This window comes from Acartia tonsa, chromosome 1, assembly GCF_053477335.1.
Source record: "Acartia tonsa isolate MP-2025a chromosome 1, ASM5347733v1, whole genome shotgun sequence".
Lineage (NCBI taxonomy): Eukaryota > Metazoa > Arthropoda > Copepoda > Calanoida > Acartiidae > Acartia > Acartia tonsa.
The window spans coordinates 8,833,449-8,858,100 of NC_137260.1; the positions used below are offsets into that span (position 1 = coordinate 8,833,449).

The 24,652-nt window shown below is 30.0% G+C and overlaps 1 protein-coding gene across 2 annotated transcripts in view; it reads left to right on the forward strand.

Moving 5' to 3' along the window:
- LOC145312109 (uncharacterized) overlaps positions 1-24,652 on the forward strand; it is a 117,787-nt gene that overhangs the window by 50,203 nt on the left and 42,932 nt on the right. For both annotated transcript variants that reach the window (XM_080151252.1, XM_080151260.1), the window contains one exon: positions 130-269. In XM_080151252.1, the coding sequence (XP_080007378.1) occupies positions 130-269 (140 nt within the window). The remainder of the gene's footprint in view (positions 1-129; positions 270-24,652) is intronic.

Genomic DNA, 24,652 nt, shown 5'->3' on the forward strand with positions numbered 1-24,652 from the left:
ATTTTCTTTTGTGAATTGATATTACATACAAAATAGTAATTCTTTTAATTCTAATAATGATATTTCTACTATAGTTTATTCATATTTTGCCAAATTCCATCTCCAAAAATTATTTTTGTTTTGTTTCAGGCGACGAAGCCACCCAGCACGCCACACATCAAACGGCCCATGAACGCCTTCATGGTGTGGAGCCAGATTCAGAGGGCTAAAATGATCAGCAAAAATCCTAGACTTCATAATGCTATCATCTCTCAAACACTGGGTGCCAGGTAAACATAGATAGATAGTGGATAGATAATGGATAGATAATGGATAGATAATGGATAGACAATGGATAGATAATGGATAGATAATGGATAGATAATGGATAGATAATGGATAGATAATGGATAGATAATGGATAGATAATGGATAGATAATGGATAGACAATGGATAGATAATGGATAGATAATGGATAGATAATGGATAGATAATGGATAGACAATGGATAGATAATGGATAGATAATGGATAGATAATGGATAGATAATGGATAGATAATGGATAGACAATGGATAGAAATTGGATTTATTATTACTTGGATCTTACACCAGATTTTCATGTTCTCTAATAAAACCAAATTTGCAGCAGGCCAAAATAACGCCTCCCCATTCCACTTTCTTTACTCAATCGAATCCCCTCCTACTGTGTGAACTAACTAACCAATAAACAAGTTCCATAGATCTTCAGATAGTTGTAAATGTCAGTCAGATTTCAGGAAATATTTGATAGATAGTCGGTTTCATGGCAGGTTGTAAATGTTGTTGCATCTTTTCATAATTGTTATGAATTAATTTTATTTCTTAAGCTAAAAAAGCCTATGTATTGTTTGGATAGTAGAATTATATTGTATGTCACATTAATGGAAAATTAGCCAGAATTCTATCCTGTTTTTGCCATTTTCTTTTAAATTTTTAATGCTAGATGGATAGATAAACTATAATTGATTATTTTCTAATAATATATTATCAAAATCTCAAAATCAAATAATTTTAAAGTAACTTTAGTTTCTTAAAGAAATTATAATAGATCTTGCTAAAAGCAAGATTATTTTTTAAGCTTAAATATCAAGTTTTAAAGTTTTAAGGTTTTTTTTCTACTTTGCATGTTTTTAAGATTGTATAAATCACTGTAACTTTTCACTTTGGCTGTAACTTTCAGCTTCAAAATTTGTAAACTTTTGTTTTGGGGTAAATTTTTTCTTAGCTTAAAGCTAGGAGTAAACAAGGATAAATTCTTCCATTAGAACTAATCACCTTAAAATAAGAATAAAAAGTAAAAGAAAATTTCATTGGAGGAAATCCATGCCAGGGGTTAACCCACCCTACCCCAAAACGAATAAAAAAATGACTAGAATCATTAGAATATTTTAAAATGAAAAACTCTTTCAGTTCAGTGTGGTTTGCGAGATCTAACACACAGACAACATCTAGTCATTCTAACTTTTAAAAAATTAATGGATGGGTCTAGGGGGTCTACATTCGTAGGGTTAGGAAAGTACCTCAAAAATAGCCTAATAAAAGACTTAGATCTAATATACAAATAGCCAAAAACCATCCCGGACTCTGTGTTAAAATTCCCAGCAGACAAAAAGTGCTTACTACTATATATATTAGGATAGATTTATGTGAAATGAGTAATATATCGTTTTATCTATTTTAAAGCTTAATATAATTATAGAGAAACTACGCAACCAAAAGTTGTTAATCTTGCACTATTTCAAGCAATTTTAAGAATATTTAATTTTTTTAGTTGCTTAATTGAAAATTGCTTTGTTTATATTCTGAAAATTGTGGTTACATTTTTGAAGACCAGCCAAATTTCTATATTGGAACGGATTAGACATCTGAAAAAAGTCAAAATTGTTTATGTTATTACTTAAGTTTGTTTATATTTCTTCATAATACCAGGAATCAGAAATAGAAAATAAAATCAAGGATAAATACGTCAATAGCTGCGAAGTTTGATTAAGACATTACCCCGTCAAACTCTTAGTCTTAGTATACAGAGTTCTACTTTTGAAAAAATGTTTATATGTTGCAGTGAATGGGTAGTGCATTGAAATGGAAGGAAAAGAGAAGGGAATGAGGAGGAAATTTAAAAGAAAGGGGAAGAAGTCCAGGAATGTGAAGTAATGTGATGTGGAGTGAAGGAATAGTTATTTATCGCATCGTTTTATAGACAGCTTTCCACGGATATTGAATCAAGACCAGATTTGTTACTCCCGAGGGGCCGAAGTTGCGGACTAATAAAACTGGTATTAATTTAATATTCGTGGAAAATTTCTGTAATACGATGCTATACATGATTTTCAGTATGGCTGAAAACCGGTTCTAATCCAGCGGATATTATTAGATTTAGAAAATATTTGTTGTTACGTCGACACACTTTTGCAAAGTATGTGCTAATCCCCCCACTTAAACTAAATATTTCTGCCCATATATAGCAAACAAAATCATAAATAAACTAGCACATTTTTTTACGGGTAGATTATTTTAGAATGCACATTGGGGCAAATCAACCAAAAAGGGGATTTAATTATTTAGTACCCTTAAAATTCATCTCACAAAAATTTCATTTTATACTTTTTTGTAGGTAATTTAACAACAAACAAATTTGCTTTTATGTTTTTTTCTGTCATTTGAAAGGAACATGGAGATAAAGGTCATTTTATGAAGGTAGATAGAGAATTACCAGATTAACCCCTCCCGAAAATAGCCCCCCCTTACCCTATCCATCTATCTATCCATCAATCTATTTATCTATCTATCCATATATCTATCCATCTATCTATCCATCTATCTATCCATCTATCTATCCGTCTATCTATCCATCTATCTATCTATCTATCTATCTATCCATCTATCTATCCATCTGTCTATCCATCTATATATCGATCCATCTATCTATCCAACAACTATTTATCTCTTTATCCATCAACTATCAATTTATCCATCCATCAATCTATCCCTCTATCTACCCATCCATCTATCTATCTGTCTATCCATTTACTTATCCATCTATCTATCTGTCTATCCATTTACTTATCCATCTATCTATCCATATATCTATTCATCTACCTATTATTATGAAGGTAGATAGAAAATTACCAGATTAACCCCTCCCGAAAATAGTCCCCCCTTACCCTATCCATCTATCTATCCATCAATCTATCCATCTATCTATCCATCAATCTATCCATCTATCTATCCATATATCTATCCATCTGTCTATCCATCTATCTATCCATCTATCTATCCATCTATCTATCCATCTATCTATCCATCTATCTATCCATCTATCTATCCATCTATCTATCCATCTATCTATCCATCTATCTATCCATCTATCTATCCATCTATCTATCCATCTATCTATCCATCTCTCTATCCATCTCTCTATCCATCTATATATCGATCCATCTATCTATCCATCAACTATTCATCTCTTTATCCATCAACTATCAATTTATCCATCCATCAATCTATCCCTCTATCTATCCATCCATCTATCCATCTGTCTATCCATTTACTTATCCATCTATCTATCCATCTATCTATTCATCTACCTATCCATCTATCTATCCATCTATCTATCCATCAACTATCTTGAATTTCGTGTTTAAAATGTCTAATTAGGGGTTTTGGTTATCATAGCAATATGAGAATTTTTTAGTAGCGCAGCTACCCTATCACTAGCTTTTTTGGCCCTTTAAAGTGTAACTAGGTTAATTGTAGTCCGATTTTAGTGTTCAAAGTGTCAAATTTGGGGTCATGGAATTCATTTCAGTAGGAGGAGAGGGGATGGTGGATGGGGATCCTTATTTTAGCAAGCTACAAGTTTCACTTTATTTTTATGTTTAATAAATCCATTATAAATGTGGGCATGATTAACATAATTTTTTTAACTAATATCTATATTTATAATGATATTTTGATTCTTGTTTACTGTTTATATGTATACTAGCGGCTTCGCCCCTAGCCTCTAGGGGATTTGCCCCAAGATGTAATTAAACAAGGATGACAACATCCATGAAAGAAGCGAAGCTCTGAAATGGAAGGACAAACGAACATTAACACTTGTGAAGTGTCAGAACTGAATATTAATGCATGTCTATACAAAATTGTAATTAAAACTGATTAAATACATGTTACTGTTTAAGTACATACTGACGTTTTTAGGACTTGATTATAGAGATGCTTCGCTTATAACAATAGACGTTATTGAAATAGGAATCAGTATTCAAAAATCAGATGAATATGATATTTTTAACATTCAAAACCATTATTTGTTGTCAAAAAAGTAAAAATCAGCTTGTTATAAATGGATGTACGGACTTTCTGGTAACGATTATAGAGTTGCTGTGCTTTCTAAGTCGTACCTAACTGTTGTAGAAATCAGCATGAAAAGTTTGAGATCGATAGGACAATTCTAGCCTGTTTAAGTTAAGTAAAAAAGCTAACTGTACCAGACGTACGGACGGACCGACCCTAATTATAGAAATATGAAAAAATTGAGGGGGATTTTTATTTTTGAAAAAGATCTTTAAACAACCACAGGACCAGTAGATATATTCCCTGAAGAGTAGAATTCAATCAGTTTAGTGGTTAGCGAGATCTTAAGGGATGGGCGGACAGACAAACAGACATCAAGCTACTTTGTATTATATATTAACACCTAGGGATCTAAGGAACAAAACAATAACCGATTAATAAGTACATCCCCAATATTGATACTTATTTAATAAATACGGCGTTGCTACAAAAGACCAACTCTACAAAAGACCAACGCCTACAAAAGACCAACTCTACAAAAGACAAACGCCTACAAAAGACCAACTCTACAAAAGACCAACGCCTACAAAAGACCAACGCCTACAAAAGACCAACGCCTACAAAAGACCAACACCAACATAAGACCAACAACTACAAAAGGGTCAATTTTTTAAAAGCAAGGTTGTATCGGGTTCGAAACTATTCCGTTGCGTAGCAAACACAGACTTTGGACAAACTGTCGGACGGAATTTTAAAATTCAGCCTGTGGACAAAGTTATTCAAGAAAGAAATTTCGGTTTTGAATTTTGTCCTTGTGTTTTAATCGCCATATTGGATATCATTAAAATTGGAAGATTTTTTCTTTAAAATTTAGAAGATTTTCAAGCCATTATTTGATTACATTGATACAAAAAAATAATTACAATTTTTTTCTTGTAATTGTGTCGCTTAAAATCTATTTAAAGCATACATTATATTCATTATATTTATTAATTTGATAAATACAAATATGATGCTACACCAGTTGCAGCTATAGACCTTCCAGCTCTACGATTTTTTGTAGTCGTTGGTCTTTTGTAGGCATTGGTCTTTTGTAGAGTTGGTCTTTTGTAGGCGTTGGTCTTTTGTAGAACCGACTAGTTGGTCTTTTGTAGGCGTTGGTCTTTTGTAGAGTTGGTCTTTTGTAGCAACGCCATAAATACATATTTAATAAATTATATTACAAAATTATTTGTCTGTAGATGACAATTAGTGGTTGAAAAGTGTTGACACTCATCAACAACACTTAATGAACCAACCAATAAAAAATCAATTAAATTTCCTGAAGTTCTTATGCTAACGAATATAAAAACGTTATTATAAAACTTTGAAGTTTGGGGACTAGTGTAATTAACAGTCCCCTCCCTTTCTAAATAAAACTGCTGACTTTAAACATGAATACCCTGTAACTACATAATTTAAAAACAAAGCATTACCAATAGACAGACAGATAGACTACTTGCTAATTCAAATTTAGAATGATTATAAGAACCTCACGTTATTTGCATATTAACTTTACCTTTTCGCAGTGAGGTAGGGGACATTGGGTTGTTTATAACACTAGTCCCCAAAGTTTTACAGTTGTGTGTTCAAACGTTTTAACTACTAACTTTAATCTACAAAAGGGGTAATTTTGTGTATTATCATTGGGGATGTACAACAATTTATTGACCTTTGTCTTATCCCTTTAGATCCCTGATATTTGTAATAATCTATAGAAACGATTATTTAGTTACATTAAAACATCAAACATAAAGAGGTTTAGATTTAGGTTTAGCCCCCCCCCCTCTCCCCCCCATCATTTAGAGCAATAGAACTTGAAAATATTTATTATTAACTTTAATTCTAAGTCAGAATAAATATTTCCCAATATGTCTATGTTTCTGTGTCTTTTATTTATTTGAATTATATCTTAAGTTTTGACTTTAAAAGCGCATTTAAACGCCTTTTCTTACAAGCTTTTCGTTCACCCACGTTCAGAAAACGGGCTAAAAACCCCTACGGGGGCGCGGGGGGGTAAATGAGACCAGTACAGGCGATTATGATATGTCTTTGGGTAATCAAATATCGTATTTTTAGTCGGTGGCAACCAGTGAAAACATGTTTCCTCTTACTGTCTTCTGAAATGTTGATTAAAAAACAAACAAATAAAAACTAAAATCTTGACTTCAACTAGAATTATTTAAGACTAATTTCTTCAATTTGTGTTTTTTTCTTTTATACTGTCAAAATATATGTAATGCATGACTCATCAGAAGTTATTTTGTCTAATTACGTTAATTCTAAGAGATTTTATAATACTTTTAAAATAGTTGGTGAAACACAAAAAGTATGCCTTTTTCTGTAAGAAAATTTTTGCATTTCTTGACTTCCATGCATTAGAATGCTTACTTAAAAAGCGTATTTTTACGATTCCTTTGAAATCTGATGTACATTGGGTATGATAATACTCATAGAATGTTTAAAACTTGATTTGGGGGTGGTGAATTGTTGCCCCTTGTTGCCCCTATGTGGAATGGCAGGATAATAAGATTATGTCAGGGTATAATTATTTTACATAGAAAAGATGAATTGTAATTTTGAATTTTTGAAAAAAGTGATTCCTAGGACAGTTAAGTATAATGTTTAATTATATCTTAATTTAGATTTTAAGTGGTAGGTACTCCAATTTCAAAAATTAGCATTTTAGCTATTTCACAAATATCCTATTATTTAAAGTATTATTATGTGTATAAACACATTTAATTTTTTAACTATTTATTGGTGGAATACATATGTTTCTCTATAAAAATAGATCATCAGTTCCAATTAAGATGTATAAAATAAGAGTTAAAAAAGATATATGTCCATGCATTTTGAATCCTTTTTAAAGACTAAATGAGAAAGAAGTGTTAGAAAATTGTGCCCCCTGCGGGGTTTTTTACTGCCTATATCCTCTTGGGGTTGGGGGGGAATTAGCATCTTTATATAGAAAGGGGGAGGTGTTTAAAGGGAATCTTTAAATAGACAAAAGTAAGGTTTTTTTGTTAGAAGCCTAAGATCTTAATAATTTTTGAGCAGATAGGGTCCTCTATTTTAGGTAAGCTATTTTTTCGTCTCTAGTAAATATTAAAGTACCAAATCTATTTCTGAATAATTTTCAAATAGTTTCTTTCTATATTTAATATGCGTTGTTATTCAATAATTGTTTGTTTGTATGATTGTCTTTGCTTAATGAATTCTGTCATCCTTGTTACAATATATCTCTCTAAAAATAAAATGATATACAATTAGTTTTTTAAACAGGCAAACTTTAGAGATCCTTGTTATTAATTTATGATATTGTTTAACATTAAAATTTTTTTATCAAGAGCATGATTTTAACTAAATTCAATAAGAGATATTATGCATAAAAGATATTACAAAACAGCTAAATAATCACAAATACTATTATGGTAGTAGTTATTTAAAACATCGTATTAAAAACAGCTTTCTGTGGATATTAAGTACAATTATAAGATTAAAGCTAGTTTTGTTAGCCCCGATGGCACGGGCTATCAAAACTGGTTTCAATTTTATGATTTTAATTGTTTGTAATATGATGCTTTACATGGTTTTTCAGTATGGCTTAGCATCGGTTCTAATCTGCCGGATAATTATCGGTTTCGAAGCCATACTGAAAAACAAATGTTATCATCATTAGAATTGCGTTTCATGTTCCCTATAAGTTTCTATTAGTAGTTAGAGACAACATGTTAGAGGATTCTAAGGTTTTAAAGGCAAAAAGTTATGCTGTTCATAAAAAAAGATTGACTATCATTGAATATTTAATTATTGATTTGTAGGCACACCGTGTATTGGGCTAAACTCAATTTTGTTGTACAGCTTTGCAATTTCATTTAACAATCAGGCCAGCACGACAAACAATAGCCCCTGTTGGACTGAGATACATCATGTTTACATACAATTTACTTTCATACTTTTAAGAATATGGATGGTAAAAAACAGGGATCTAAAGGAATAAGACAATGATGTAGTACATCCCATCAATTATGATACCTAAAATACCCCTTCTGTAGATTTCAGTTAGTGGTTGAAACGTTTGAACACTTAACTTAATGATCCAACCAATAAAATTTTAATAACAGTCCCCAAAGTCCAACAAATAAGAAAATGTTATTATAAAACTTTGGGGACAAGTGTAATAAACAGCCCAAGGTCCACTTCCTCCTTGGATATAAGAGTATGTCTGTCCACGATGTTTGTCCACATAACATTAAACACGACGTTATATTTTTTGTCGATAAAATAAAAGCACCAAAGATTAACAGGCTAGGTTATACAACTGATCTACAGATTTTTATTTAAAAATCAGGACAGCTTCTAAAACGACTCTTTTCAACATTTCTTATTTTCCATCTGTCAGTTGTATTCAATAGCACGAGATTATTAAAGATTCTAATTAATAATCTATAACATAAAGTAGGATGATGTCTGTCCGTCCGTCTGTCTGTCCGTCTGTCCGTCCCGTAAGATCTCGGTAACCACTGAACCGATCGGATTCCACTGCTGAAGATTTCTTTGGTCCTTTTACGAATTTCGCCAAAATTTTTTGTTTTGATCACCTCTTAGGGCAAAGCCCCTAGAGGCTAGGGGCGAAGACGCTAGTTATAATACTTCATTACACTGAAGGACATTTTTCGGCTTTAATAAAAGACTTTAAACTTGTCAAAAACTTTTATGGAGAATTCTATGAAAATTTTACTTACTTGCGTGCATTTGTTTTATATCTCACATATTAATTTCGAAACCGATTAATATCTGCTGGACTAGAACTAGGTCCTAGCCATACTGAAATCTCATGAATCATAAAATTAACGCCACTTCTGTTACCACTGAACTGTCTATAATACGATGCGATAAACAATTATTAAGAACCTTTTATATAAAGTCATTCTTGTTTTATTATGTTGAATTCATTTACAGCAATCAAAATTTTGAATAATTTGTAACAATGATTTGAGTTTTAATTAAACCATTTCTTCATTTAGAACAGTAGACAACTTATAGTAGCGCGTAACATCTCTAAAATTCTTTATATTTTCAAACTTTTCTTTTCCTTTCTTTACTTCTTTATGTACATACTAGCGGCTACGCCCCTAGTGGCACTTTAAATGATTTTAAAAAAAATAGTACATTACCTGTCTATATTGCGTTCAAGTCTCTATCAGGGATAAGGGATGGGAAACGTAGGAAAATATTATTTCAGGCCTATTTCAAGCCTAGGCCTATTTCTAGCCTAATAAACCAGTTTTGGGATGGCGCAGTGGTTCGTATAAAACGCTAATGAAAAAGCTGTGTGTGTGTGTAGATACAGTATAGAATCAAATTCAGGTAGCTAGTTTAAAGTAAAAAACATAACTTTTTATAAACCTATATATTAATGGCTTTTGTTAAAATGAAGTTTTTTCTCTCCCAAATTTTTTTTACCTTTTACTTTGGTAATTTGAACTGTCAGAAAGCTATCGTTGGGTTTCCCTCAAACAGATTTTAGTTTGTATTACTTGCATTTTTATTAATGAGTAAAAATTTTATTTGAAAATTTAATTGCTAATTAAAATTCAAAATAAATAAATTAATATGCACTTGGGTAACATTCTATCAAGTTCTTTGGATACTATTATGTAGAGATAGATTTGTACTGTGTTGTATTGTACATATATTAGGGTTAAGGTGTTGTATCAATTCCGTATTAAATTTTTAAAATTCAAAATACAACATCTAATTTATATACTACCAAATGAAAATTCGTAGCTACCTTCTTTCCAAAAAATAATCCCGTTATTTTTGTTTTTTCTATATGGCTCTTTTTTAATGTTTAACTCTAAGCAGATTTAATAATTAAGCTAATGTGATCTAACACCATTTATATTTATTTTTTAGTAGCAGACGAAATCATTATTTTTTCTAGAATTGTCTGCTTCTAAAATTTCCGCCAATTGGTGATTGGTTGTTAAAAACAGGCCGATTCTTATTGGTTTACAGCGATAGCTACTTGGGTGCGTCCGCCAGTTTGATAGGAATTTGTAATAGTTGCAATATCCCTTTAGAATCTAGGCCGGGACCTAATTAATGGCCAGGTTTCCTATCCCTTATCCCTGGTCTCTATACGTAAAATTATTTTGAATTTAATGTGATTTCTCTTGGGAGGGTGGTGGTACCCTCCTCCAAAATAGTTACTTCCCGGGACCTATTAGAAGCTACCCTGTTAAGGATAGCCCGATCGGTTCAGCAGTTCGCGAGATCCTTCGGTACACACAAACAGACATCCTGTTACTTTATTATAAGGAATAGCGGCTACACTCCAAAAGGCCTTTTGGGAGGAGAGTCGACCACCCCCCCCCCCCCTATTTTTATTGGGTTTATAGGTTCAGTGTTTCGCGAGATCCTTTGGTAAAGACAAACAGACAGACAGATAGAGATCCTGTTACTTTTAGATAAGGATGTTAATTATCAATCCTGCTTTTATTTTACTATCTAAAAATACTTTCTTTAATTTTTTCAACATTAGCCAAAACACTTTAGGATAAATAACCTCATAAATATATATGTATATCTGTTATACAATTTCTTAATAGAAGCAGTTTTGCCTAATGGTTTATTTAATTCCTTTATTTTTTCTTATTACTTCTATGAAAATTATGTTCCTTGTTTGAAGTTTGACAGATACATATTGATGACGATTCAAAATAATTTATCATTAATGCATTTAGTTCTAGGGGGGGGGGGGGGATTTTTATAACAATGGAAACTATTTTGTCACCGACTTTAGCTCTAGTAAAACTAATAAATAGATTTAATCCTATTATTTAGAGTAGTGATATTTTTTTTGTCTGAAGCTTTAGATTTAAATTTTAAAAACTACTAAACCGATTAAGTTCTATATTTTTATGAAGCTTTACATAGGTCCAGGTAAAGCATTCGACTATTTTTCAATCCCCTTAATCTTTATACATTGAAACAGATACCCTAATTATAAATAATTTTACTTGAGGAAATGATGGAGGTAAATTTGTTTTTCTTTAGAATAATCATCCCTTTTCAGATTTACAAATCAATTAATTCTAGAAAAAATGTTTAAAAGAATTTTTTGAACTTTTTAAAGACTGAAAACAATATTTTCTGAATTGTTGGCTTAATTATTATTAGGGTGAGTCCTTTTTGCATTTGAATAGCAATCAATTATTAAACATTGAGAACATTGCTTTTCTATAATTACATCATCTACGCAGCCAATATTTACTTGTTTTTTCTCTCTTTCTAAGCCATACTGAAAAATCATGTATAGCATTGTATTACAAACAATTTTCCACGAATATTAAAATAAACATAAAAATTCAATACCAATTTTGTTAGCTAGGGAATTTGGCCCTTTGGGCTCACAAAACTAGATTTAATCTTATAATTTTTAATTTTATTTTCTGCGGAAATATGTCTTTAAGCTATTCTACAGCGCTAGTTAAAAATTTGATTATTATTGTTTTTGAAAAAACTTGATAAATCTTTAAGAAGCAATACATAAATAATGGAGAATGATATAATGATAATTTTTATATGATTTTAATGGAGTTGTAATGTTGTATATTAGATAGGAATTTTGATTCAACTGATTAAAAGAATAATTTCCATCTATTTTATCATTTTCATAGATAATCATTTAAAACACAAAAATTTTTTTTATCATTTCACCAATTTCTAGGTTTGTAATAATTAAACTTTGAATTGAATAAAAACATGTATTAAGACCTATTTAATATTTAACAAGAATAAATATATCCAAAAGAAGCGCAAAACGATATTAGATGAAAAAGAACATTACACTTTAATACAGTAATACAGAGAAAATATTTAGCTACATCCAGTTTATGTGCATTTAGTAAATTAACAGTACATTCTTAAGTATCACATCTGTGAATAGAAGTATATTTGGAGGGTTTTTCATAAACACACTTTTAACTTAAGTGTATACAGTTGTACATAAAGGGTAAATACAGTAGCTAGCTGCGCTTCTATATAAAACCATTAAGAAATGCCCATTAAAGAAAGCCCCTTGTCTAAATATAAAAGCATAAATCCCAATTTAATTGCCATTGTTTTTATACTACTTTCATATTCAGATAGTAACTTTTAGAGCGTTTTTACAATCATGTAAAGTTTTCTTTAAGTTAATAGCGATGTTTCATCACGATGTCGATAAATGAAAAATTGTAAAACAAGGATAGCAACATCCATAAATAGATAAGAACAATATGGAGACAGACGGACAAAGTTAGTTACATAGTAGGTCATTTATATTAGTAATGTTAACATGAAAACCTTTTGCACTTTTCATATTGAAACGGGACAGACAAATGGTCGGTCAAGGTGAATTACATATTAAATGCATATTGGCAAAGAGAATCTTCATAGATTATTTTGCATTTGTTTTAACATATAATGCATATTGTTATCAAAATAAACAATTAAATGATGTTTTTTATCATAGAAGTTATACTTTTTTAATAGCTGAAAAGGAAATACCTTTGATTTTTTTCTGCAGTTTTTAATAAACATTTCAATATAAGGGTTTGGCTTTGAAAATAAATTTATTTACATGGTTCTATAAAACTATTATATAATAATATATTAAGTGGCTATATTGGAGTTAAAAAAATTTTATTTTACTATCAACTTCAATCATGTGTTCTTTCTTTTTTTTCAAATTGTATCAATACTCAGAGAGAGAGAGAGAGAGAGAGAAAGAGGACAATGGGCTGATTATTACACTAATCTCCAAAGTTTTATAATAAAGTTTTTTATTCGTTGGCTTAACATTTTTGGAGAATTTTGATTTGTTTTACCTCTTATTTTATTATTACAGCCCTTCTAGGGATCTAAAGCAACACACAGACACACCCCCAACTACTCTAGTCCCACCGTAGTACATGCAAAGTGAACATTACACTATGTTCCACGGGTGACAAAAAATCGTTTTTTACATTTTGGAAAATAAACTTTTAAACAATTGTTTGGTAATATACACAAGTTTTTGGAAATAAAGCCGAAAGAATTAGCTTTTTACTATGAAAAATAAGAATTTTATGTGTAGTTATACCAGAGGTATGGAATTAAGTTCCTTTTCATCATTGTAAACAACTATTTTTAAGGTCAACTAAACTACATTTCAAATCATCGTGGACCCTTTATTTTTAAAGCTATTTTTAAGTATTATATATTTTTGGAATCAGTATGTAATAATTCATAAGTTTAGCCTTTAAAAGAAGTCAAATCTCCATTTTTTGTTGTAATTGTAGATGGTTTTCTTAGCATACTTGATTTCTGTAAAATAGACAATTTTCTTCTAATGAAAATTTTACGTTTGGTTCCAGATCTTTTAAGACCAAAAAAGTCCAAGCAAATCCTCTTACATGGTGATATTAGATGTATGTATAATATCAGAGAACTTTACCCTGTGTATGCGAAGCTATGCGAAGTTTGTTTTTATAAGCCCTAAAGATACTGGGTCTATCATAAAATAACAATTTTTTTAGGTATAAAAGTAATTTATTTTTCTACTTATTTCCAACACATATTCAATTAAACTAAAGGTAGAGAAAAGTTTTAAATAAAGATAATCCCTAAATGTCTAGGCTCTTATATGAACCATTTTACCTTTTTATTGGGGGGAGAGTGGGGGGGGGGGGGGGGGGCAACGCCCAACTTACATCCACATCTGAACCCATCAAAGCTAGAAGTTAAAAAAATTTTATGTGGTTTCCTAGTTCAAATATATATTCTTATTTAATTCGTTAGCATTATTTACTCCCTTCACCCTTTTATTAAGCAACCTTTTTCCAAAGGTGCTTTCATACTTATTAAAAAAGACAAGTAGAATTTGTATTGCTTAAGATAGAAATTGCTTCCTTTCAAGTAAATTGAAAATAAAATGAAAGTCTTTCATATCAGAGATTTATAGGGATTAGACAATAGCCGAGAAATTAATGTACATTCCAAATGCTAATACACAAAATTGCCCCTTCTATAAATTACAATTAGTGATTGAAACGTTTGGACACTCAACTAATAAACCAACCAATCAAAATTCAATAAAAGTCCAACAAATTGTTATGCCAACAAATAAGAAAACGCTATTTTGTGAATTTGGGGACTATTATAATTAACAGCCCATTGTCCCCTCCCTCCCTACATATACACACAGAAAATAAATAAGAAATAGGCTCATCTGTATGTAAACTTTAGATTAGAAATCTCAAAATATATATTTCGGCGGCGGCGATCGGCGGGAAAACGGTGGCAAATTTTCATATAATTTCAGTAGGTCATGCATGCTTGTTAGAAAAGCTTATGTTTAAAATTTGAAGTCTATAGGTCAAAAATTGCGGTCTCAAGAGCTGTTTAAAGATTTCTGATGGACCAGGACCTGCAGGATCATACCTGGACCCTGAAATTGACTTAAACACTTAAATTTCATATTGGTATGTACTAGTATAGGATATTTTAGTATTTGGTAACTTAAAATGCTTAGTTTAAGGCAAACAAAATATTTTTACTCTTTACCTGTATGACCCTGCCAGGTTTGCTGGCATCCTGTGCCAGCCAGGATGGAGATTATTAAAATTTCGCCATTATATTGAAAGATATATGGATACTTATTGCTATTTAAATAAAATTTTATCAAAATTTTAAAATATACACTCTCTATGATTTTTTGTCATTTTTTGGCTTTTCTGGAACACAGTGCATTACGCAACTCTTGCACGCAATTTCTATTCGCAACCATAAATTTCGCAGTATTCGCACATTACTACAAATAAACATTACATATTAGCTAAATTGAGATTTAAATATAAAACAAGCTAAATTTCGTCAAATAAATCTAACTACATTAGACTTTAATTCAAGATCTTTGACTATAAGTTATATCCAAGCAGCTTGTGGTGCCAAATAAAAATGAAATCCTAGAATACAAATGACCAATGATAGGCCAGTAGGCATTTATATTGACCAATGGTAAATATATACTGGCCTATCATAAGTCATTTATATTGTATGACGTCATTATTATTATACACTATAAGCTGATTCAGTTCTATCTGTTCACTATGATGTTAGACCTTGATTTTATTGTCAAAAGCCTAACATAGCAGCAGTAGTTTACTTTTTAGCGTTACACTTTGTTCTATAGAAACACTTAACCCCCCTTACAATGCCCCTTTTTATAACATCACTACTTTTCTCTCTCCTTATTTTGTTTTGCCAAAACGCAACATTGAAACTCATTTTAAGATTCAAATCATCAATTATTCTACCAGGAGTAAAGCTGCTTTGTAGTTAATTTTCTTATAATATTTAATTTAATTAAATCTTTATTATATAGCCTATCCTAAAGAAACACATAAAATTATAGTTTTAATTCAAAAAGGTTTACCAAATATCAAAAAAGGTAGTTCAGATCCTACATTGATACAGACATACATCGCCAGCTACTTACTATTTATATGAGTTTTCATTTTGATATTGAAGTGAAGATTTTTTCATAAGTCACTATATTTGAAATATTGGATAAGTAAGCCAGGGATAAAAGGATCACATTTTTTTCCTAAGCAAGTTCTGTAAAAAGACATGTAGGAAATGAAAAGTCTTCAAATAAAGAACTTTCTTGATAAAGAGACAATAGCTTAACGCGATAATAACCGATTTAAATACTTCTGAGTTTCATTGGAATTCAGCCAACACGGGATTCAACCCAAGAAATTTAGCACATACGGGATATTCATTGAACACAATTCATTCACCCATAATATTTTACCTATCCGAACATTCCTGTCACCCGATTTGGGTGCATAAAAATTTTCCTGCTGGGTGTTTTGAAGTTTCTGATACTTGATGGATGGACGGACAGATGTTGGTGACTATACTTTGTAGCAGATTATCCGAAGTATCAACAGCCGTAGCCACATTGAGTTGTATTAAATTAACATATTTGCCTCAGGGATCTAAAGGGATAAAACAATGGCCGATAAATTGATGTACATCACAAATGAAAATACAAAAAATTGCCTCATCTGTAGATTACAATTAGTGATTGAAACGTTTTGACACAAATTACTAAACCAAGCAATAAAAATTCAATAAAGGTCTCCAAGTTGTTGAGCCAATGAATAAGAATATCTCATTTTAAAACTTTGTAATCTAGTGAAATAAACAAAGTCCCTTTACTCCCTGGATTAAAGTACTTGATCAAAAAAAAAAACATTTAAAAATAGTTTCTTTTTTTTGCAAGAACACTATAAAAATGTGGAACAGTATTGATGTATTGAAATATTATGGTTAGATGATAGTTTTGCATAGAGATGCCATCATTTTTATTAAATGGTTTCCTTACAATATAGCAAAATAGTATTAATAGCTAAACACAGCCAAGTCACTACAAAAAGCTGAAAGCAATTTGCTAGCAGACTAAAAAGGTCCTCACCACTTTAGCCAGGCATTTGTCCTGGTTATACATTTATTGTTCAAAAATGACATTATTTAAATACAACTAATTGCTTAGCTTTCCATCAATTATTTCTCTATTTTTAATTAGTTGCATTTTTGAAAAGACGTTTTTAAAGCAAAAAATTTAAACGTTTGATGGCTAAAAGATACTTTCTTTGAAGTTTAAAGATAGATGTAACTTTTTATGCATTAATAAGTATTGAAAAATTTAGATTTTTTGGCATGCCAATAATTTTTTTTATGAAACTGCACTTAAATTAAACAATAATTGATTATGATACAACGTCGATTCTTTTTGAGATCTGTTTAGTTTTATTTAGATTCTTATACATTAAAATACAGTTAAGATTTTATTAAAACCTTAAAAATCCTTAAAATGTTAAACTTTGTTGAAGAATAAACTAATTTGGAATTAATTATGAATATAAAAGAGGGGTTGGAAAATTAATAGGATTACCATTTTTTGCTGCAAAATATCATCAGGGAAAAAAGGAATAGGAAATGATTAAAACTTAAATTATTATAATTGTTATTTTGGGAGGGAGGTGTTAATGGGCTGTTTATTACACTATTCTCTAAAGTTTTTGTTATAACGTTTTCTTATTCGTTTGCTTAACAACATTGGGGACTTTTGTTGAATTTTGATTGGTTAGTTTTTTAAGTTAAGTGTTTAAACGATTCAACCACCAATTTTAATATTCAGAACGGTTATTTTTATGCATCATCATTGGGAATGTACATCAATTTATCAGCCATTGTCTTATCCCTTTAGATCACTGCACCAAATTTCCTAAAAAATGATAGCATATTTCAGTATTGAGTTTCTTCTTTGACTTTGCCTCGTTTTACAAATTTACAGACGAACTTTTTTCTAAATTCTGATTATGTGGCATTGAATTCACAATTGATTTCAACCTAAATATTTTTGTTATATAGCTTTTTGAACCTCTTTTTTCCATGAAATACTGCAAGCCACAAATCTTTTTAATCACTATACTCTGTTTAGAACTTTAGCAACATCCTCTTATAATAATTTTTACCAACTCCCCCCTCCCCCCCCTCCCATCTATCTACTATTTAAAATAAGTAGATTGTAGATTGACAGTTTTATAAGAGAGCTGATAAGTAAATTAAAAATAAAATTTTTATGGGTTTAAAATTTTGGATACGATTATTGAAATTATATTAAATTTGAGTATTCCTATCTTGCAAGTTATTGGTGAAAGGTATACCTATTTAAGACTAGATTTATTGTAACTAGATTATTTTATTTATTAAAGCAAGATTTATAGTTTTTTTTTGCTTTAATCCAAATTTATATTATAAAATTAATATGACATGCAACTTATATATATTTTGAGGGGTACATATTAAGTATTTCGGAAATTTGTGAGATTTTTTAAGCCTATGGCCGGGCAATTAACATTAATTTGCAACATTTCCAGGATTTATGGGTATTAGCCAAAGCAAATTTTTTGTAATTCATAAATGGTTTTAAAGATGCAAGTTTTTTTTTGCATTTACCGCTGAACCGATTGAGTTCTCCGTTTTACGTAAGATCTGTGATGGTTTTACTCTATTTTTTATTTTAGATTTAAGTCTTCGAAAGGTTTTAAGATATTTTTCTATCCATTCTTTAACATTCAATACAGAGCCACTAGAGGCTAGGGGCTTATATGCTAGTTTTATTGAGTTTATTGAAAATTGTGTATAGAATAAAATGCTATACATACTTTTACGATAGCTTTCTATGCTTCGTTGAAGTCAAGAACAATTAATCACGATTTTACTAAAGCCTTTATCACAAACAAGCGGCTTTACCCCTGGCATCTAGGGGATCTGTATTTAAAATAGTAGGAAAGAACAGAAAAAGACTAAAACTTAAAAAAAAAATAGCATAAAACCACCCCTGGACATATGTAAAGCGACTTTAAAATGGATAACACAATCGGTAAGCTACATACAAAAAAAATCTTACTACTTTATGTAAAAGGATGTTTTTATAGCTTTGAAAACAAATTATCTTAATATAATGTTTTGTTTAGAAATTATTTCACAATTTTAACATATTTTGAGTATTACTAATTAATCTTCTGTTGGTGTATCCCTGTATAACTGGGGTTCTGTGTAATTTTCTGTTATTTCGGACGACGCTAAATTTAGAAAATGGAAATGATTATTAATGTTTTGTTTGGCTTATAAGATCTCGTAAGCTGGTTAAATGATTTTTAAAGTAACTTGGTATTGGTCCAGACAAGTTTTAGTAGAGTATTTTATTTGTAGAGTAGGTAGATCAATACACCCTTCATAAATTCATTTATAGCATAAAAAGTAATGTTAGTTTTTTCAAAACTTATGCCTTTGGAAAAGGAAAAAACATTTGTGAAAATACAAAAACATTAGAACATTTATTAGAACACTTAAAGCTAAAACAAATTGAGAGTCGAGCCACGTTAATCATATGAAATAAACAGACTCATATACATCCTACTACTTTAATAGATAGACATATAATTACTTTTAAAAAATTTGAATTTGATCAGACTTTTAAAACAGGAGGAAGAAGGCACTTTATGATGCTCTTCTTTTATAAAGGCATTACAAAATAACTGGAGGTAAACCCTATTTTCTAAAAGGGAAAATCTCTAAAGTTTAATGTTATGTTTTCCATTGATATTGAATAGACAATATTAGTATAATACCAACACCAAAGTTCAACAGGAATAATTTGATCTAATTATTTTGGGCACTAATTCTTAAATCTGGTTATTAACATCACGACCTTTTAGTTTGACCGCCAAGAATTTTTTTTAACATTTGTGTTGTTTGTTCTGTATGGTCGGCAAGAATGATTTCAAAATTTTACTTGGTAATATACAGTCTCTTTTTGACAACTGTTCATAGTCATATTAAAACACAGGCCTTTCCCATTTTAAAAATCTTTTTGGGAACATTTACAACGTAATATTGTAGACTTTTGTAAATATAAATGATAAAATATAAAATATAAAAGATGTACACAAATTTAATATAAATATTCTAGATTAATAATTTAGATATGAATTGAATATGGATATCTTTAAAGCTTTATATTTACATTTACTATATTTCTTAATATTGAAACCAGTCGACCATCATATTTAAATCATTTACTCCAAAACACCTTGATCTTTTAACATCAATTTTCCATACGGGCAGTTAAAATCCCCACCCCCCTTGATTAAAAAAACTGCTAATCATTATCTGTATTATTGCTTAATGAGAATATAATGACTACAGTTATTTGAATACTAAGCTTGGTAATTAATGGGAAGGGGTTCAAATTTAGGTACATTTTAATCAAATAGAGAAATGCTGAACTTTTTCTGCAAATTAGAGTGTTTAATCATGTTCGCGAAAGTGTGACACCTGCAAATTGAAATATATTCGCAAGAACACACTCAACTGAAGTCAAAAGAATTTAGAGGCCATGTTTAAAGTATCAAGTATTAGTCATGAATCAGTTTTTTCATTTAGAATCGTATTAGAATAATGGACGTCATTTTTAAAATGCTATATAAAGAGTTTCGCATCAAATCTTCTAACTAAAGTTTAAAAAGTGATCTGGTTGTACACTCTAAATTAGTGCAATGCAAAGAGGTAAAATTGGTTAAGTTTTGTTCGTATTAGATATTCTTATTTTTAAACTTTTTAGGGTTAAAGTAACAATTTGTTAAATGTTTATAAAAATTGTCTGAATGTTTTACTTATATTGTTTAAAATTGTTCTCAAATGATTTTCATTTTAGTTTAAAGAAGACAATTTTGATTTGACAATTAGTATCGCAGTATTAATAGTCTGCCTACTTCTTGAAAGATTGTGCATAATAATATTCAGAAAAAAATAAGAAATAAAATGACATCAAATAGTAACATAAACAAAATTTTACTCTTTTTAATAGCGAAGCTTTTCTATAATTAGGGTCGGTCCGTACGTCCGTACGTCCGTCCGTCCGTAACGGATAGCTTTTTTCGTTACTTTAGGCATGTTAGAATTGTCCTATCGTTTTCAAATTTTGCATGGTGATTCCTTTAGTAGTTAGGTACGATTTAGAAAGCGTAGCAACTCTATAATCATTACCAAAATGTCCGTACGTCCAGTTTAAACATGTTGATAAAATGTAAGTATGCCCATAAACATTATCTTGTTTTAAAACAAATTTACTTACAATTTTGCTTCGACTCTTATACATTTACATTCTGATTATTCAGTTCTGACACTATATAAGTGTTAATGTCCGTTTGTCCTACCGTTTTAGTGCTTCGCTTTATGGGTGTTGTCATCCTTGTTAGTTTGCACTTTTTACTCCTAACGGTCAAAGGGAAGGGTCTGTAAACAAGGATATAGGTTACAGAGTACCTGCGCTACTTACACTTTTTTCTCCAAGACTGATTAATTCTTTTCTTACTGAATGTTGAATTTAAATTTTCTATTGTCTTGTACACCAATATTTCACAGTAAGAAGATATCTAGAAGTTCCAATTATGTAACCAAGAACAAAACAGAAAAATTAGCTGATTGGGTAACATTATTGTATTTTTAAAACAAAACTGTTGTATTATAAAAAGAAATGAACCTTTGTCTGCCAGTCCTTACTTTCATTGCAATTATTCCCAATTGATTTCTAATAATGATAAGAAAGTAGTATATTCGAAGCGCTGGAAAGTATCATATGTGACGTCATAAAAATACGTCTAAATCCCTTTTTTTAAACTCTTTTCATGGGTTACCTTTCCCACTTCTCAACGCAACCCTCCTTTTTTGTCGTAAGTTTATGACGTCACTCATGACACTTTCCAGCGCTTCAAAATTAACGTTAGGGTTTAAGAAACTAGTTACTTTCCCGACAGGTGTCGTAACTAAATTGTCTATTTATCATTTGCTGGCTTAAAATTGCTGTATTTTTTCGCAATCCTATATGATAACCAAAAATATGATCTTAGTGAATAGAAGTGAAAGGTAACAATAATTTTGTTTTATTTTATTGCCATAGGTTCTAAATGTACATATTTTAGAAACTAAAAATTTCATAAAAAATTTCTTTTTAAAACTTAGGATTATTAAGACACAATTTATTGTTTTTATGCGCAATGTACATTTTACAATAATATAGTTTGGGAGTTAAATCGATATATTATTATTTGTATGTTACATTAAATTTTCGTATTCTCTAATAACCCTCATACCCTCCCCTTCTACTGGATGAACGAACTAACAAATAAATTATATCCATATTATCAAACTAGATTTTACGGCAATATTTCCTCTGTCAATATATCCACGTATATCCTATATCCATTGGTTGTTAATAATAAACAAAAGTACAATATTTGAAGGGAAGCTTACTTTAGTCAAGGCTTAAAAACGATAGTACAAGTCCTCCTGCCTTACCTATTCAAATCTTTCAACATTTTTGTCAATTAGATTTAGTCATTTAATTTTCCATTTAAATATTAAGTATCATGTTTAGCTTATCTTGTACTGAATGTAAAACAGATTAAACTATCAGTATAGACATTAGCTTGGGTTTAAAGATTTTTATCACATTTAAGAATCAGGCTAGCCTTAGCAGAATTTTTACTGTGATTCTAAGTTATTTCACGACTCAAAGAATCACTTTTTAAGGCCTAATCACTTGTTTAATCACACTACTTAACGCAATATACTTGAGTGATTTTTAGAGTGTAGAAAATTAAAATTTTTAAAAATATTTCTAATAACCTGACTGCTTTATAGCTGTAGCATGTCTGTACGTCCATGTGACTCTCTTGAAATATGTAGGTATGTTTGTTTGTCCTTTCTTTTATATTATAGCTGATTATTTTGAAAGCTCAACATATTTAGGCCGAGTTTTTTTGCTAGGCTACTCATGTAATAACTTGTTATAGAATAAGTTTTTTACTGTAAATTTAAATGGGTTCATTAATTGATCAAAGTGATCTCTATTGGTGGGAAAATACTTTTAATTAGAATGTCTATATATATCTTAAGTTGTCTTTGGGGTTTTAAATGCAAAGCTTATTTTTTATAACATTTTTCTATAAACTTATAATCTTGAACTTTATGTATACTGCACGAGTAAATATGTTTATGTTATTTTATTGTACCTAAACCTTAAGATTAATTTCTTTTGTATTGACCCCAATAGACTGAAGACTTGGACCAAGGGATTGATTTTAAGGTTTTAAGTCACGATTCATAGCTTTTCAGTTCGGTTCGAAGCTATACTAGAAAACATTTTTCTATTCTTATACTTTATTGTCACCTTGAATAGTTAAAGTTTAAGTTTCATTAATTTCTTCCATATACTTATCCCTAATATCTATGTCAGTGAGTTGCTTATGAAAAAGAATGAGTTTTATTTTCTGTGTGATTTTTATATCGGGCAATTAGGTGGTTTTTTTGGCACTTAGCAGCACCAGATAAGCAGATCTTTATGACTCTTTTTAGTCATAGTGGCGCAGATACTCGGTAACTAGGTATTGTCCGTACGTCTATCCATCTCTACGTACCTTTATAAATTTTAGTACCAATATGTAGTTTTTTTTTCAACTTTCAATTTATTTAAAAAAGCATCTGAAACCAAGAAATTTAAAAATGTAGGCTTACGGAATTACATATTTTATCTTTAAATAGTCAAATTAAGATTAAATTTTTACTTTTAATGAAAGTTTTCCCTATCTGCTATATTTTACAAATTATCTTAATCCTTATCAATATAAACTTAGTTTGAATTCAAATTTAAATAATAAATGTTATTTTTGGTAAAAGATTTAGATGATAAAATTTTAGTGTTTTAATCTGAAAGGTTTAAAATAAAGTAAGGGAGGGATGAGTCATCTGAAAAACAAATATGATTAGTAAGAAATTTTCTTTTCAATTGTGCATAGTTTTGATAATATTTTTTGCGCTACTCTACAACTTAATTTGTTTGTCTGTCTAGCTTTGAAATTCTGTCTAGCTTTTAAAAAAAATTCCTAAACAAGAAACAAGAAATGCTACCCTAAAAAGAGAAATCAGTTGTAAAATTGTAAAAGTTAAATCAACTTTTATTTCTTTGTTGTCCTGTTTTATAAATTGTTCCCCATTAAACTAATCCATGCCCAACTTATCAGCATTGGGCCTACTGGCTTCAAGGATATAAGGGTAGGCAAAGTTGAAAGTTTCTCATTCATTTTGCTTCCAGCTGACATTTTTTACAATGAATTGATTTTTTATAATTTAAAGATATCCATCAGATTTTGTTTAACATATTTTTTTACGTGCTCTTTAAACTTCAAGAATAATTTGCTAAAACTTTGATGCTATTTATTATTAGGACAAAACGTGTTGTTTTCTGCATTTTTCGATTTGCAGCATAGTTTTTATGACTGTATTAAATACATGATTATAAATTTAAAATTAATATAGTCTTGAACAATCCTTTATTCTAGATTTTATGTTTAATGCAAATTGGTTGAAATTTCAATTAAATATTTTTCTTGTTTTACTTCTGCTTCAAGTCAAAGTTCACAAGAAAGAAAGATTTTAATCTATATTGAAAAAGAATGACCAAGTTGAAACTTCACTTAAATGTACAAAAATTGTTGAAAATATCTCTTTTTTCTGACATGCAAAATATTTTTAACCACCAAAAATAAGTCGTCGGCGTCTGTAAATTGCAAACAGTTTGTTGAATAGACGACTGAGCAAAAATTATGGCTGCAGTTGTAAAAATCTGCAAT